Genomic DNA, 16,372 nt, shown 5'->3' on the forward strand with positions numbered 1-16,372 from the left:
AACTGGAGCAGATACAGAGATGCTTGATCATCTTTCAGCAGCACTGTCTTGTTTGTTTCCAAGTTCAACATCGTTAAGTCCCCTTACCGCCTCACAAAAAGAAAACATCTGGAAACTGATAATCACTGCGGTTTTGTTCCAAAGCCACAAAACAAGATTTACGCAGAACTATAAAGTTGTTTTTTTTTCTTCCTTGTTTCCTTATCTAATCAGATTGTTTTATGCTGTCATTCACTCAAAAATAATTCTCACCTTTACCAGTTTACCTTTTGACGGATGTTGGAGGAATGACACAATACAAAATTATTTCCCCTCCACAGAATCTTCTGTGTTCTTGTTGCTCTCGGATGAGCGATGGCAGCACATCCTTCAGTCCCCTACGCTCTTTAAACCGCAGCTATCCTAATGTGTGTGGGACGATTCCTTTATTTTATTCCTTTGAATGCCAAAAAGGAGTATTTATATTCCAAAACGTGAAGTGCACGACAGAGAATATCAAATCATCTAAAATCTCAAACTGAATGTCAGAAAACAAATGACCTGATTTATGAAAACACAACTGATGTTCAGGGGGAATAAAAAAAAAAACTAAAAGCATTTCCTTTACATGTTTAAGAGAACTATTACTGTGGTTTTGGATCACGTAACTGATTTCCTTGATCTATAATCAGAAAAGATGGTGTCATACTGCCATCTAGTGTTTAGTTGATTGCAATGCAAACATTAAAGACGAACACAAATTAGTCTTTTTCCTTTTTTACTTTAGACAAGCAGAAATTTTGGCAATTTCAAGCCACGAAAATTAAAATATTAACATCTTTCAGTTTAAAAGAAAATGTATCCGAGTCCAGTCTTGCAATATTAACAATTTAAAAAAAAGGGTGGGTGGGGAGGATGGACATTTCACAACTGTACAGGCCACAGAAATCAAAAGAATGAAATAATTCATACAAAATACCTTGAGGACTTTTTCCTGTTAACCGTTTAGATTCACTGGAGACTTAATGTGTTCATTACATCATATCTCATCTGTTTTCCACGGTGTAAACTGTGAGTAACAATGTCAGAGGCAGAGAAATGGTAAAAAAAAAAAACACATTTCTAATGCAAAAGGCGGGTGAGGATGTCATAAACGATTCACATATCAAAGAGAAGATTTGTCCAGATGAGATTACTCAAGTTCCTTATACCGTGCGAACATGGCTTTGCGCACTGCTTCTTTGTAGGTCTTGTGGTCCCAGGCAACATGCTCTTTTTTCTTCTGCTGTAGAAAAAAAAAAGGGTTAAAGAACATCTACATGATTACAGGACTCTATATGAGATAAATCAACTATCAGGCTCACTTGAACAGGTTCAGACCCCAGTCCAGGCCTCTCACTGACTTTGTTGTCCCTGAATACAGAAAACAGGCAAATAATAAATGAAACATTCTTTTAAAACATATCTTGAATTTTTCTTTGCTTTATATTTTATTCACACTCCATACGTTTACCTGGAGCTTCCAGCCCAGTTGTTTTGATGATGTGACTGCTGGTGATGGTGTTTTCTTCTTTTCTGTTCTGGTGATCTGGAAGCTCCTTTAGAGTTAAGCTGTTGAAGAAGAAGAATACCTTTAATGTATACTATAGTACACAACATCAACAATATCAGCTACAGGTTGTGGTTAAAATCTTTTTAGATGCATCCTGATGCAAACATGGACAATCTGTTTCGCTGATGTCAATATCATAATGCTGAGGAAGGCAGAAGGCAGAACATGCTGGAGGCGCAGCGCTCAGATAGTTTATGGCGTGTTCACAACAGACACATGAGATGGCTGAGCCAGATAAACATCAGACGTCCTCTGCAATGAAAGCATTTGGAAGCAGTTCAATTTCTAGGAAGCTGAAGAGGAAAAAGACCTGGATAAGAGCCACACTATATACAAGTTGTGTAAAAATAAACTAAAAATATTTTGGAAACAAGAAACCATTTTCCGTTTCCACCCAAAGGAGGAAGAATAAGAGCCGGTGGCTGCCACCGCTAACATGAAGACCACTGAGTGAGTGATTTTAAAGTTTCCACCCAACTTCCATCGCAACTTTTATTGCAGAGGATTTGCGTCTGTATTTATTTGTTGAGAACCAGAGCTTTTGTGTTATGTTGCAAACTCAGGAGCAGCTGTTTGTTGTTGTAAGCTGTTCAGAATGAGCTGAAGTCCACAAGCGTTTTCGCATGAGAGCTGCTAGTAAAGAATTTGTTTATTTTATTCATTTGTTTATAGATTTGTTTTTCTTTATTTTTTGTCTGAGGCACTTTATACTGAGAGGTCTTGATTTTTTTCCCCCTTTGTTTATGTTATTTAAAATGAGCTAAAGTTCACAAGTTTTTTTGTATGAAAGCTGTGATTTCAGTTCAGCAAACAGTTTTCAGAACTTACATTACTTTGATTTATTAATAAAAGACACTGAAAGTAAAATCATGTTGGCTCATTACAAATAATTTGATTTAAAGGTGTCAAGTAGTCACCTGGGGGAAGTGAGCAGGAGAGAAAGATGCATCAATATTTGTTTTATATTCGTGTCCCAGCCCTCTGAATCATAATCAAATGGTGTGATTCCTAGAGAGTCCCACACTTTGTATCATCTGATAACATTATAGGTTCCTCAGCAGAACTTCGACACTTACTTCTTTTTCCTGGTTCTCAAGTGCTTCTAGTTCCTTCTTTGACCTCTTGATCTTGAGGTGGATCTCCATATTTTGCTGTTTAGACAATAAAACAAGTATTAGAGGAAATATTTAACTTTACCTACTATTTATACACAAGTTAAAGGGTCGTACTTTATGCAGATCTGAGAGCTGCTGGTGGCGGATCAGAGCATCTTTGTTGGGGAACTGTCTCCTGCACAGCAGACAGGCCATCTTCTTCCAGTCTGTCAGTTTGTCCTCCTTCTCCTCCGGCTGCCTCTTCTGACTGTTTTTAGCTGCCTCCTCCTTATCTTCTTCCACCTCTTCATCACTTCCAGCTCCATAGTCTGATGCCAGCAGACCCAAAGAGCCCATCGAACTCTGAGAGAGACAACAGACAGATTTTAGATAAGTGGCAATAAGATTAAATCTATCCAAACACTTGGAAATAGGGATGATTCTTACTTTTGATTTTTCTTCTTTTATGACAGGAGTGAGGGGTTTCTTAAAAAGACCATCACCACCTGAGATCTATAACAACAAAGGGATGAAAAGAGTTAAACCTATTACTGGTATGAGAGGGATTACAGATGCTTATTAAGGCGAGCCCCTGACCTTCCTCTCAAATATAGCAAAAGCAGCATCAGCCGACTTTGATGGCCTTCTCTCAATGTCCATTTCTGTCTTCAGGATTGGAGATGGAGCACGCACGCTTTCCTTCTGGCGATTCTGAATCTTTGCCCAGCGCTCCATATCTTTCATTATCTGCAAACAGCAACAAGACAAACCTAACTGTTGGGGATCTATACATTTTATTTTGCACATCACTGTCCAGCTGAATGAGTTTAGAAGTGTTACCTTGACAGCAGCTAGACTTTTCGGTCTGTCGTCTTTGCCGTCCTTCTCTTTGTCCTTTTTAGGAGACTCGTCCTCGTCCTTGCTGTCAAGAGCCACTGTGGCAGCTGGGACGGACTCTGCAGAGCCGCAGCCTGAAACGGCAGCCGGAGCAGCTGCGAAAGGCTGGGGCGGCTTCGACGGCCTCTTCATTTCCAGAGGAGCATCCGCAGCTGGGTTGGACAGAATGGCCTGGTCTTCTGGAGTCATCGTCGTCTGGTGGGTTTCTGGAGAGTTCCCTCCTGGAACTGGGATGAAGGCTTTCGACGTGGCGTCCCAGTACAAGTACTCCTGGGTTTGCGAATTGTAAAAATACTAAACAGGAAAAGAAGTGGTAAGAATAAGAAGAGAGGTAACAAAAATTTAGAAATGAACCAACTCAAGCATACTACTAAAAAGTTTACAAAGATGACTTTTTTAAAAACTATTTTGGATTCAACAATTCATCATTGTTCACCTAATTAGGCTTTTAGGTATGACTTAGTCTTCAAACAAGGCAAACTCAGTGAGAAAATGAGTTTTTCAGAATGGAGTGAGTTCAGTTTATGTGCCAATACTTTAAAACAACAACCGTAATCTAAATTTACACATATTTAAAACACATTAATAGCTAAAATGACACTGAGAAAAAAGTAATAAGCCTAGTTACTCACTTTTATTCATGTACTTATTTAGCTATAATTTACTGCCTGAGTCATAGAAACAGCCCACACACACGCTACAGAAGTACATCTAATTTTAAATTAAACATACTTTAACTGATATGAAAATGTAGCACTAATGTTGTTTTATAAAACATAACCGAGCAGATTCTACTCTGTAAAAAAGCAACAAGATGTTGTATTTTATTTTTTAAGTTTGTGGCTGTTTTTGCAAAAAAACTGCAGCAGCATCATCAAGACGTTTTTTTATACATTTTAAAAGTTGCATTAAATATATAGAAGAAATAATCACTAGGTAAAGTCACTAAAAAGGTTTACAGTTTTAAATAATTCTTACGGCCCTTTTACAGATTTATACAAATCCACAGGATTTACAGGTAGTGTGACAGACATCCACAGCTGCAAAAATAGAAAATCAAATTGTCTGCAGTAAAGTTTTACTGAAGCCAAGTAACATAACTATGTACATGTATAGAAACTGCTCCATGTTTAAGACTGTTTTGGAGCATAAAACCAGCTGCAGGGGATATTTATTTATAGACAAAAACAGCCAAAAAATTAAAAACAACCAAAAAAAAACCCCACTGCTGACTCTTACCCTTGAGTTTGGGTCGTAGTACAGTGTTGTCTCTGGATCGTAGAAGAAACCAGACGTTGAATCATATAAGTACTTGGATGTGTCAGGAATCTCAGAACCTGAAGGAAATGTAGTTGATTAAAAAAAAAAAAAAAAAAAGGAAATATCAGCTGCAGTGATCTTTGAAAGGAGAAAAAAAAACATGCAAATACAGTGTATATGACTATGCTTGTTTAAAACCTGTAGTGACCATTTTAAAGGTTTTGTAAACATTATTAAACTTGAGGTTTCTTCTTACCATAACCACAAGTCTGTGATCCGTCTGTGGTGGCAGCCATGTCTGACGAGTCTGTGGGAACAGGAACTTCATCTGGCTGGTATCCCGGAGCTGCAACAGGAGCTGCAGCAGGAGCTTCTCCACAGCCGATGCCCTGTGTGAGGTTAAAATGAAGTTAAATATCCTGATTTCTGTTTGGTTTATCTGTGGTTATTTTGATTTGCAGTCTACCTGGCTCAGGCTGGGGTCTGATGACACAGCAGGATGTACGGTCAATAAATCGCCTAATGGCAAAATAAATAATGGTTAAAAAAATTTAAAAAAAGGCTGCTTGATATTTAAAGCCACAATAGTTTTTTGATTTGAACTGTTATGTCTCTGAAAGAATCTCTACATCATTAAGTGATTGTTTGGGGGTGAATGAGTTTTTGGTAGGAGTTGTGTTAAAAAATAGCAAATATTCCTCACCTTTATTTATAACTAAATTTGGCGATATGTTACAGAAATTCTCATTAGAGATCAGAATATCTCTGCACAGCTCATTTGCCTATGATCTTAGCCACAACTTTTGCTTTATAGCTTTCCACCACTCGATCGATTTCCTCTCTCAATATAACTACTTCTGTCGACCCGTCTTCTCAGCTTTTAGTTGTTTTTTTTTTCCCCCCTCAGAAGAGGAGAGAAGAACTTTACCTTTTCTTTGTCAACCTGGCGTCTATGATTCCACTGTTCTCCCTCCGACTCAGTTTACATCCAGGGATTATTTTACCAACTCATTATCCACCAAGACTATCTGAAGTGTACTCGTAAACATTTGTATTTGTTGGCAACAAAACCCGATTCTGCTGATTTCGCTCATTTACTACAAATTAAGCGGTAGACTTTTGGTAGTAAACGATGGATATTTAGTGTTTTGTTTTTTTTAAATCAAAGATTATACACATGTACAAAAAAATCTAATCAAACACATTGAAAACGTGTATTTTGACAGTGATTATGGCTTTAAGCTTCAACAGTGGATTAGGAGTAAAATGCCATAATACAGAATTGAATAGTCACCTGGCATTGCGACCATCATTGCAGGAGGGGCAACAGTAGGCGGCATCAAATGTGGAACGTACTGCAGAGGTTGAGGGTATGGCTGCAGCTGTAATTAACATAACACAGAAAAATTACCAAAGACAATCATTTTATTACTTTTTTTGTCCAATATTAATGTTTGTATTTATTAGTGCCATGCTTCTCAATCTACATTTTTCTATTTGTCGTTCCCTACTGATGCAAAAACAAAAAATGAGAGAACAAACATCCCCCTAAACCTTAAGTAATCTTTAAACTCGTCTCTTCAGGTGTCCACTTCTCTAATAACACCTACAGTCCCTTTATTTTGCTCTTTTGTATTGAATTTCCCAGAAATGTTCTTTTAAATTTAGCATTTTCATTTTTGTTAGTGACAGATTTTTACTGGACTCTCTCATTCTCTCTCTTCAGCTTTAAATGAAATGTTTAGCTGAAAGGCTAAAAATAATGTAAAGATGACAACTTACCAGCATCACGCCTGGCTCAGACGGATGCTCAGGGATGATAGCATTTGATTTATCATAATCCTTCTTCAAACTAAAACATAAGATAAATCTCAAGCAATTAGTTACTTTGCTTTTCTTAAGTACAGGATGGATAAGAGAAGCTTTTAAACTTACTTGGGGTTCTTGAGTGGTCGTGCAACTTCAACTTGAACTCGGACTCCGTCGATAAAAAGAGGCTTGGGTTCAGTGAGGAGCTCAACCAGACGTGTCACTTGCTGAGAATAAAAAAAGAAAATAACATTTTGTGATGAACGCGGTACACAGCAGGTATTTCCGAACTCGGCATAAACACAAAATTCAAAAACAGCTAACTGGGTTTGCTGACATCAAAAAGTACCTCGTGGGAGTCCATGTCAACAAAGCAGAAGCACTTCGTTCCAGGTGGCTTCGCCTTCACAAGACGAACATTTCTTTCATCCAGATAGGCAAATGGATCCAAAGCTTTCAGGATTGTCTCCACAGTGGTGATGCGCCTTAAATTCTTTATTATCATGGCTGTAAAAGGGCATGGGGAAAATGATGAGAGTGTGGCTCTGTAGCATTTTATACTTGAAGACAGATAGAACAAGGAGCTAATGTACTTTTGCTTTCTGAGAAGACAGATTTGGAGTTCTGCAAGCCGTGATTGTTGTTCAAAGAGTCTCCCTGTTGCTCTGTTTCTTCTTCTTCTTCCTGGAGTTGTTGGTCTACCTGCTGCTGCCAGGCCTCTGGAGTCAGGTCAGAGCTACGCTGCCACCGACCATGGGACAGTTGCTCCATAGGGTGATTTGGGTTCGACCCATTCGGCACTTCTGAAGGTTCATCTGATCTGTGTAACTGGGAGTCCTGGGGTTGGGGTACTTGGTGGTCTGATTCCTGTTTTAAAAAGGTGAGAAGAGAAGGATGTTTTTTGTTATAAAAATACAAAAAAGGCAAGCTAAAGTAATGGTGGGTTTAACAGAAAAATGGGATTCAGCTGAAAGTCTGAAGTGTTTCATAGTTATAGTACTTTATAAACTCCACTGGTTTGGTGAAATCAAATGCCAAAGACACATGGCACATATAAACACCTGATACTGGTATTTCTGATTAATGTAACATAGCTAAAATGCCAAAATAGTGTAAATATTCTGCAAATTTTACAATAAATATTGTAAGAACATGTGCCATTTATTTATATATTTGCATTTTTAAAATAGTGCTTAGACTGAATTTCTATTTATTCATTATTTTGTATCATGATAATAAGGAAATTACTTTCTCTCATCATACTCACATAAACATCTCTTTTACACTCATCTGGCTGGACATACTTCATGCAAGCCATTCTAGTGCCAAGCTTTAGGAAACCCTGGAAAAAAATAACAAAACACACCACTTAGCATTGTTCCACAATAGCGAAGCTGCTAAAATAATACCAATCGCAACCGACATGCACTAAGGCAGGTTTGGCCACACTCCATGATTGCTCAGGATAAAAGGGCCCAGCACTTATGGTAGTGTGCAAAGTCGAGGTCCGTGGTCCTGACACACATTGGCCATTTGCCTCCATCCTAGCATCGTTTCGAGGAAGCTACCACTTTGAGCTAAGGATTTTTGTTTTTTATGATTTACCTGAAAATTGCAGGACCAGCCTATCAAATAATCGTTTGGTTTGTTTGTCAGACGACAGAGAAAACTACCCACCAACTAAAAGGTCAAAAATGACAATGTGAAATAGATTTTTTTATGAAATCAATAACAAAACTAAAATGAAAGCCTAACTAAACTAAAAAGCTGAACCAACGAAGTGGTAAATGAACATTACAATAGTTGATAATGCATTTACTTTATGCCATCAAGTATTAAGCTTGATTGGTCTTACTGCAGTATTAATAATATATCATTATACTAAATTTTAAAAAACAACAAAAAAGTACCAACAACTGTCAGAGGTTCGAACTCTCTGCATATCATGTACAAGCAGCACCCTTTTGAAAAACCCTGCTTCTGCCAAAAGACCACATATGTGCCAAAAAGGAATATAGTTTGAAAGGTAGTTTGCTAGTTGAGTCTTTTGCATCCGAAGTTGCCACGAAGGTTTTGCATATCGAATAGTTATACTGATACTGGTTAATTTTTCTAAATCTTTGCTGCACAAAATGTAACTACCCATTACAAATAAAACTGACATTTTCCTCTCTCAATCAAAACAAGAAAAAAAAAAAAAGAATTAAATTGCAAACTAGAGCCAAATAAACAAGCTGTCATAACTTATCTCAAGGAACAGCATCAACAAAATCACCAATAAAGGCTACGCATTGTAGCAGCAACCAAGTTGACTCCATTTACAACGGGCTCCTGTGCTGAAGATTGCATTGAACTGGCCAAAAGGTGAACTTAATTCAAATCGATGCAAGCAAACCAAGAGAAGCTCAAACCTAAATTACCAAAACGCTCTGCCAGCTTCAAGAAAGAACCACAGAAAGTATGTGTATACTTTCATGAAAGAACTTAAAGAGATTGAAGATTGATTAACCGATGAAACATATTGCAACAAGAAAAATTGCAGGATATAAAGAAAAAAAAAAAAAGTTGAAAACCAAGAATCAGCAGCCACAACAGAACATAGGTGGAAAGTCCAATAATCAAAGTTTCCAAGACTGAGAAAAAAATAAAATAAAATTGCAACACACCGATCACCCACCGATGTAGAGTTTGTTGGAAACCACAAATAACTAAAACGTAAAGGTTATCCGCACAAAAGCTGTCAAGATACTTGAATAAAATCCAAAAATATTCAACTTTACGCACATCCCAAGACAGGGAGAAAAACTGGTCAACCAAGATTATTAACAATTTACTAAATTAAATCAGACTAGGATAGCATTGCATCCAAATGCTTAAATATTTTCATCTACATAATAAAAGGTTAAAAGCAAAATAAAAAGCAAAGATTGCTAAAAATACAGATGTAATGGTAACATCGTAGAGAACATTTTAACCCTTTTTACATCTGTACCATCTGAGTTATAAATTTGAAAAAATAAAATAATAAAAAGACAAATAAATAAAAAAGGGCGACCTCCTGAAGCCAGCTTCGATCTCTTTAGAAAGCTCAGCACTGTGTGATATATGTGCTTACGCAGTGAACCAGTGTCACCGATTCAGCGGAGTGACAACAGCGTCGTAGGTTAGAGTAGTGCACGTACCCCCGCCCCATCACCGCTACTCCACCCCTTCTTCCAAGACCTACTCGGATCTGTGACTCTGCGGGGGTATCAGCAGCGGATCAACCTCAACACCTTCATCACCCATTCAGCCTTGGTACTTTCACACATGATCCCGAAGCGCAAGGAAAACATATCCGCGTCATCTTGAGCAGTGACGTTTGAAAGAACTTTGTTTCTACTATACACATCCAAAGTACAAGCCAGGAAAGAAAACATTTAGGAAAGTATATCTGATCTCAAAAGTGATCATTTTAACTTGCGAAGTCGGTCAACTAAATATACCTCAACTATTCAATGCAAGGTTTTCAGAAACCTACGATCAGACAACTACTCAGTCTTTGGAATTAAACAGATTGTCTCCTATAGTTGGGGTTTCTTGGGTTTCCTGAGCGATCCCTTAGTTATGCCGCTGTCGAACTGCTGGAGGACAAATGGACCACATTTCTTCACTCTACTCTCCATGTTCATTTTTGTAATCATTTCTTGCCCTTCTTTGTTTGTCTGGGTCCCTTCCCTGTCCTCTCAAAACCCAGCTAATTGAGACGGATGTCCACCCACATTAAGCCTGGCTCTGCTGGAGATTTCTTCCTGTTAAAAGGGAGTCGTTCCTTTCCACTGTCACCAATGCGCTTGCTCAGGATGGACGGCCGCATTTAATAATGCCTGTGAATGTTTCTGTACAGCACCGAGATGACTTGTCAATTTGCACTACTTAAACTGAATTGAATAAACAGTAAGACTGCCACCATCCTAAAATACTGCTTTTAAACTGTGCTAAAACAATGCTGGGTGCCGAGTTCAGATTTGCAATTGCCATAAAAATGGAACTCTTTACAAACAAGTGCAAGTTCTACAACCAACCTTCACCAATTCGTTTTTTGTTATATAAACTAAATCCAAACAGATTGTTGGAAGAGTACAGAAATGTCACTGCCAAAATCAATATTCTGTCATTAATTGTAAAACTTTTGAACTGTAAGAGTTAAGATGGACCATTTTCCTTGGTTTTATTTTTACTTTTTTGAAAAATGAACTTACATTTGGGTGGTTTGCATCTAAATTGTAAAAGGTTGGAGATCATAACCAATATGAGAGAAGCCTATTGCTCTCAATTCATTCACATAATGTTCCAAATGAATGTTTTCTTAAACTTGTAAATAAAATAAAGTAAATCTGCGGTACTATCAAGTAATATTAGGACTAACTGGGAACAAAAATGTCAACATCTGACTTTTTTTTTCTTAAACAAGTTCAGTTCAACCCATTCCCAAACTCCTTCCCAATCCCAGCTACTGAGAGCCCCCCTCAACCCCTCGAAATCCTGATGGGAGAGACGGCCTTCTTAGAGTGACGAGGATGGGCCACCTTGTTGGACTCCATGAAGTGGACTGCATCCTTGAGGTTTAAAAACTCCACATAGGCCATATCGTAGCTGTAACCTGGGGACAGCATTTGAAATACAGACGGGTTTTTGTTAGTCAATGCCAGTAATGACAATAACCAAGTGGAAAAAAAAAAAAAAAAACATTCGTAAGCACATCGACGTCAATGCGAGTACACTTTTGTACACCTCTATTGAAACACATACCTTTACAGGCAGACATTTTTCTCCCTCTTATTTTTTAAGTCATTACAGCAGTGAGGTAATGTATCAAACTTCACCATGAATGAAAGGCTTTAATTGCCAAGCCTTAGCATTCATATATCCCAGACCACTGGCAGTAAACATTTGAGTGGCGTCCACCACAAAAACTTTGTGTTTATTTCAATTCAAAGCACCACCTGTGATGCCGTTTGGATACTTTTGGAAAGAAAAGATGGCCTTTGAGACATATTCTCTTCAAAAAGGCTTGGCAACATGGAGGCACCGTGTGTACAGCACAGAAAACTGAGAAAGACTTTGACTTTACAACAAGTGTTTATAACAGCAGGATGAACAAAGTGCTTCCAAGGCGGTTTCCATTCCCAATTTCTTTTCTTATTTTTCACTAGTGTTCGTAAAGGGCAAATTTACTGTCACTTGTCACAGATCTTCTGTCACCAACACTATAAATATCACTCCAAAAGCTGTTCTCAATCCTCTAAATGTGGACCTCAATGTCCACTCATCCTCAGACTTCGTAAAATGAATGTGTGAATGCAGCCCCCCCCCTTCATTTTCACCGAGCGAATCGACACACGTCATCACCAATAAAAGCAACCAAGAATGTAAAGAAATAAAAAAGGCGGAGGTTCGGATATTGCCACAGCGAAATGTCGAGGGACATGTTAGCGATCGATTGCCCCAAATACATTCTCAAAGAACCTTAATTCTTACCTGGAACAACATCTTGGATTTTAATCCCCTGCATTGGCACACCATCACGGACTGCAAAGGAACCGAGAATCTACGAGAGGCAATATTAATCCAGGTCAGTTATACCATAACAACCACCAGAATCTATAAAACAAAGCCAATTTTTTTTCTGTGATTACCTGATCCACTGTGGTAGTCTTTGGAATACCAGATATGGATATAATATTTGAAACTTTGTTCTTCACTGATGCATTTCTGTAATCTTGATCCTTGCAGAGAATGGTCACAGGAAATAAACCATAACATAAAAACTACTAATGTCATTTCTAGAGAACTGAAAAGAGATTAAAAAATACACATACCTGGGAACCAGAATCTGTGAATGCTGAAGGGGTGATTGATTTGGAATCCTTGAGGAGTTCCTCTGCTTGCGGAAATTCTTTGTGTTTGTAGTCAAACAACACTGCAGACCCTGTTCTGTAATCTATGTCCCTATAGTCCTGATCTTTTGCTTGTAATGTGCTGCCTGTTTGGAAATTTTGTTCATTTCCAAAGTCATCTATGGAAGGAACTTGATCACGTGAGATATTTTTCATCTCTTTAAAGGAATCACTGGGGTCTTGACTCCCACAGGAAGGCTCATTCTTTCCTTGAAGATAAGGGGGCCTTTCATCGCAATTTGGTTTATTAAAAATGTATTTTGGATCCTTTTCTTCAAGCCACTTTTTATTTTCTCTATCCAGCTGAATAGGTAAGGGTTTTATTTCTGGGAGTGGATGATGTTGTGGACTCTTGCTGCCAATTGTTGGTAGATCCTTTGCAAGAAAATGGTCACTGGAAGTAAAACTACCATCTTCACCTTGGAAGCCAACAGGTGGTTTATTCCTGTCATTAAATGAAAGTGAGTCCCTAAGGTTCACATCACTGACAAAGCCTACCGGGAAGTTGGGTTCAGGTACAACTCCCATATTTTTGTCCAGGAAAGGATTCTTGTCCTTATGACGGTTCTTCCACTCTTCAGCAAGAGTCATCTCCTCACCACTTCGATAATCCATAACAGAAGTACCACTTGGATACTGTCTGTTACCCACGCTGTCTTTTGAATCCATGAACTCTGACTGCCGAGGACCAACATTTGAGGGCATGTCTGATCTTTCCCTGTCCACTGGAGGGTCATTACTCCTTCCAAATCTTAAAGGAGACCGATCTCTACCTTTAAACTCAACTGGTGGTCCAGGCTGATTTCTGAAATCCACATCAGAATCAAATCTATTTCTTGGATTGAAAGGTGGCTGTCCTCTTCTATCAATGTCTATCCCTCTCTTTTCATGTGGGGGGCAGTCCTTATCATAGCGACCAGCATCATGGACACCCATTGGGTATCTATCACGCATCTCCCCAAATCCGTCATTTGGTTCCATTCGATCCATAGGAAAACCTCTTCTGTCATCGAAATTAGGTCTGTTGAACCGTGGCATGTCATGATGAATTGATTCTCTGTCTCTCGTGTCAAAAAATCTCTTGTTTGAATCCCATGGAGGCATATCCCTGCTTCCCATGTCTCCTAAACCCCTGCCAGGTCCTGGAAAATCAGAGGCATTCATTATTTTTTCTCTAATGGAAACTTCAACATGCCTCCTGAATCTGAAGTCTGCCTCCTCTCCAGGTCTGAAAAATTCTTGGTTTGAGTCTCTTCCTAGCATCTCTCGTGGGTCCATATGCATCGGTCCCCTCATGGGTGGCCCATCCATCCTCCTCCTGTCCATAGGGTGTAAACCTTGATGTCTTGGGCCCATCTGACCCATGGGACCCATGTTCATCCCATCTCTGCCTCTAAAACATGGCATTGGATGATCGTGGCCACCAAACATCTCTCCCCGTTGATCACCACTGAAATGCACATTGATATATTAGCCCAATGGAATGCACACAACAGAGGAGCAAAGTAGGACTAGGATAAGTTGTCAATTAAGATTACTTTCTTGCTTTGACACAGCATATTACAATGCCAGCACTGACACTGGGGCAGTAGCACATAAAAAAAACATTTAAGTCAAAAGGTGATGAATAAACACCTAGATATAGTCTGTGATCTAGAATTGACCAAAAGTTTGTCTAGATCACAACCAAATAAATGTGCTGCCAGTATGGTTTAAAAGCTAAAAACCATATAAAACGTTTAGCTTGAATCATTACAACCAGAAAATTGTGCAACAACATTACCATGTAAAGCTTCAAGTAAAAACAGATATACGGACTAAGCCTAACGTTAAAAGAATAATGTAAACGATCAGAATAGTGTCACCAAACTGCCCTGTTAGAGCCACACCTTTGTTCTGCACACAAAACAAGTTCATCTCTTGAGTCATGTTCTTTATTTATACTTGAATAATAATTCATAACTAAAATTACTGCTAACAACACACATGCCTCTGAAATGTTTAGGTCTAAGACAGGGGTGTCCAATCCTGGTCCTCAAGGGCCACTATCCTGCATGTTTTCCTTGTTTCCCTGCTCCAACACACCTGGTTCAGAGGTTAAATCACCTCTTCATGTTCTGCAGAAGCCTGTTAATCACCCATTGATTCAAATCAGGTGTGTTGGAGTTGATAGGTAGTGAACTCAAAGAAATTGTGCTTTGTGACTTTTTTGGAGGAAAAATAGTGTAGATTAGTATATTAATCGATAAATTAGTCGACAGTATGATCAAAATAAACAGACACTGGCAGCCCTACATCCAATTTATAAAATTTCTACAGCTTCCCTATTACACTGAACTCTGGAAATATATGGTGACTAATTTTAGCATACACTGTTTCAAAGCATGACATAAAAACATTTACCTTAAGGTATATATATGCACACAAACACATACTTCTTATCACTCGGATGAACTTTAGGTGCACATTTAATATTTAAAAAGACTTGCTTACCGAAAATGTGGCCCTCCCCATGGTCCTCGTCCTGGGCCTGGTCCTTCCCACATGATTGTATACAACCTGCATAAAGTAAAATAAAAGTAAAAGTAAATGATCAAAAATTGCAGGTGGATGCCACTTTTGTGTCGTGGTTGCAAATGAACTTTGACGGATAGACTCTAAATTGTAGTAACTGGGCGTATAGCAACATTAATATAGTTATTTATGAGCTAATGTCGAGAATGTAATTTCCTCAAAAAGTCACTGCTACAGTAGCCCACTCTCTCTGTAGGCCCTCATCTACGCCACGGCAAAAACAGAAAGCAAATATCGGCCGCAAAAAAATGATATTTACTGCAGGTTTTCAACAGAGCAGTAATGGAAATATTAGTGGTTTGGAATCGGAGAAAAGTCACCACTGTTAACCTATAACAAACAACAAATAATAAATCAGTGACGCTTTAAGGCTATTTGCTAACACTAGCAAATGTCCGCGTTTATATGCTACCACGAAACATGTTTCATTGGTTTTAGGATGATAAAATATATGTTTATATAAAACCCACCTTGATTAGTTTTAGAGCTCAGTTTTTAAATAAATAAAATAAACTCGTCGTTGAAGGAACTGATGAAAAATGGAGGCTGGCGTTTTTCTTCTTCTATCACTGCGGAGGCGACAGAGCTGCTTTTTCTTCTTCTTCTTCGTTTGGATTTATTAGGCCGGCTTGATGGCGCCTCTCTGCCACCTACTGGAAAGGAACGTGAACATACTAAATGTGCAAAGACAACAAGACTATTTGTCCTTTTTACTTTAGAAAAATGCTGGGAGTTTTTTGCATTTGTTATAAATTAAAACGATTAATTTTCTGTTGCTGTATTTTCGCTATTTAACTTCCTATTTCCTGTTTCATTTGCCTCATTTCCTGTCTCCATTTTCTTCACAACAATCACATATTGTTGAATAAAATAAAAATTCTGCTAGACTGACTGCACATTTGTTGCAATGAAATATAGGTCTGTCGGGTTTTTTCTTCGTTTTTGGGTTAGGCGAAGAGTTTATATTTATTTGTTCATTTTCCTTCACACCAACATGAGCAGGAACACATAGGAAGTGTGTATGATAGCACTTGTCATTCATACTGTACAGTATTTTAAAAAATCTAATTATTTTCTGTCCTGAATTATGGTTAGCCTGATGTTAAAGTTGATTGTGCCAAAACCTATTTGACTTTATGGTGTTTTATTTTTCATCCTCTAGCCACTGCCGAGGGAACAAAATGTCAAATATCCTCTAATCTTTAACA

The 16,372-nt window shown here is 38.3% G+C and overlaps 1 protein-coding gene across 2 annotated transcripts; it reads right to left on the reverse strand.

Annotated features, from left to right (window-relative positions):
* Positions 1-740: 740 nt before the first annotated feature.
* Positions 741-15,780, reverse strand: LOC108231348 (RNA-binding protein 6). 2 transcript variants are annotated; one of them, XM_017408362.3, is made up of 23 exons: positions 15,635-15,780; positions 15,084-15,149; positions 12,513-14,040; positions 12,330-12,419; positions 12,172-12,241; positions 11,220-11,293; positions 7,919-7,993; positions 7,245-7,518; positions 7,001-7,158; positions 6,778-6,878; positions 6,625-6,694; positions 6,137-6,224; positions 5,309-5,361; positions 5,099-5,231; positions 4,822-4,919; positions 3,526-3,876; positions 3,283-3,432; positions 3,133-3,198; positions 2,821-3,048; positions 2,668-2,742; positions 1,493-1,590; positions 1,344-1,392; positions 741-1,261 (listed from the first exon to the last, which is right to left on the reverse strand). In XM_017408362.3, exons 2-23 carry the CDS (start codon positions 15,134-15,136, stop codon positions 1,172-1,174), a joined length of 3,972 nt encoding a protein of 1,323 aa, XP_017263851.1. In that variant the 5' UTR covers positions 15,137-15,149; positions 15,635-15,780; the 3' UTR covers positions 741-1,171. The 2 variants fall into 2 exon arrangements, with proteins under 2 accessions (XP_017263851.1, XP_017263850.1); XM_017408361.3 differs by having other exon boundaries at positions 741-1,264.
* Between the last annotated feature and the right edge of the window lie 592 nt (positions 15,781-16,372).

This window comes from Kryptolebias marmoratus, linkage group LG4 (assembly GCF_001649575.2).
Source record: "Kryptolebias marmoratus isolate JLee-2015 linkage group LG4, ASM164957v2, whole genome shotgun sequence".
Lineage (NCBI taxonomy): Eukaryota > Metazoa > Chordata > Actinopteri > Cyprinodontiformes > Rivulidae > Kryptolebias > Kryptolebias marmoratus.

Coding starts and splice junctions, on each gene's coding strand:
- LOC108231348 (XM_017408361.3), bottom strand. CDS start 15,136: ATGTGGGAAGGACCAGGCCCAGGACGAGGACCATGGGGAGGGCCACAT. Junction 11,294..12,171: donor AATCCAAGATGTTGTTCCAG/GTAAGAATTAAG, acceptor TGCTGTCCCCAG/GTTACAGCTACGATATGGCC. Junction 3,433..3,525: donor AAAGTCTAGCTGCTGTCAAG/GTAACACTTCTA, acceptor TGCTGTTTGCAG/ATAATGAAAGATATGGAGCG.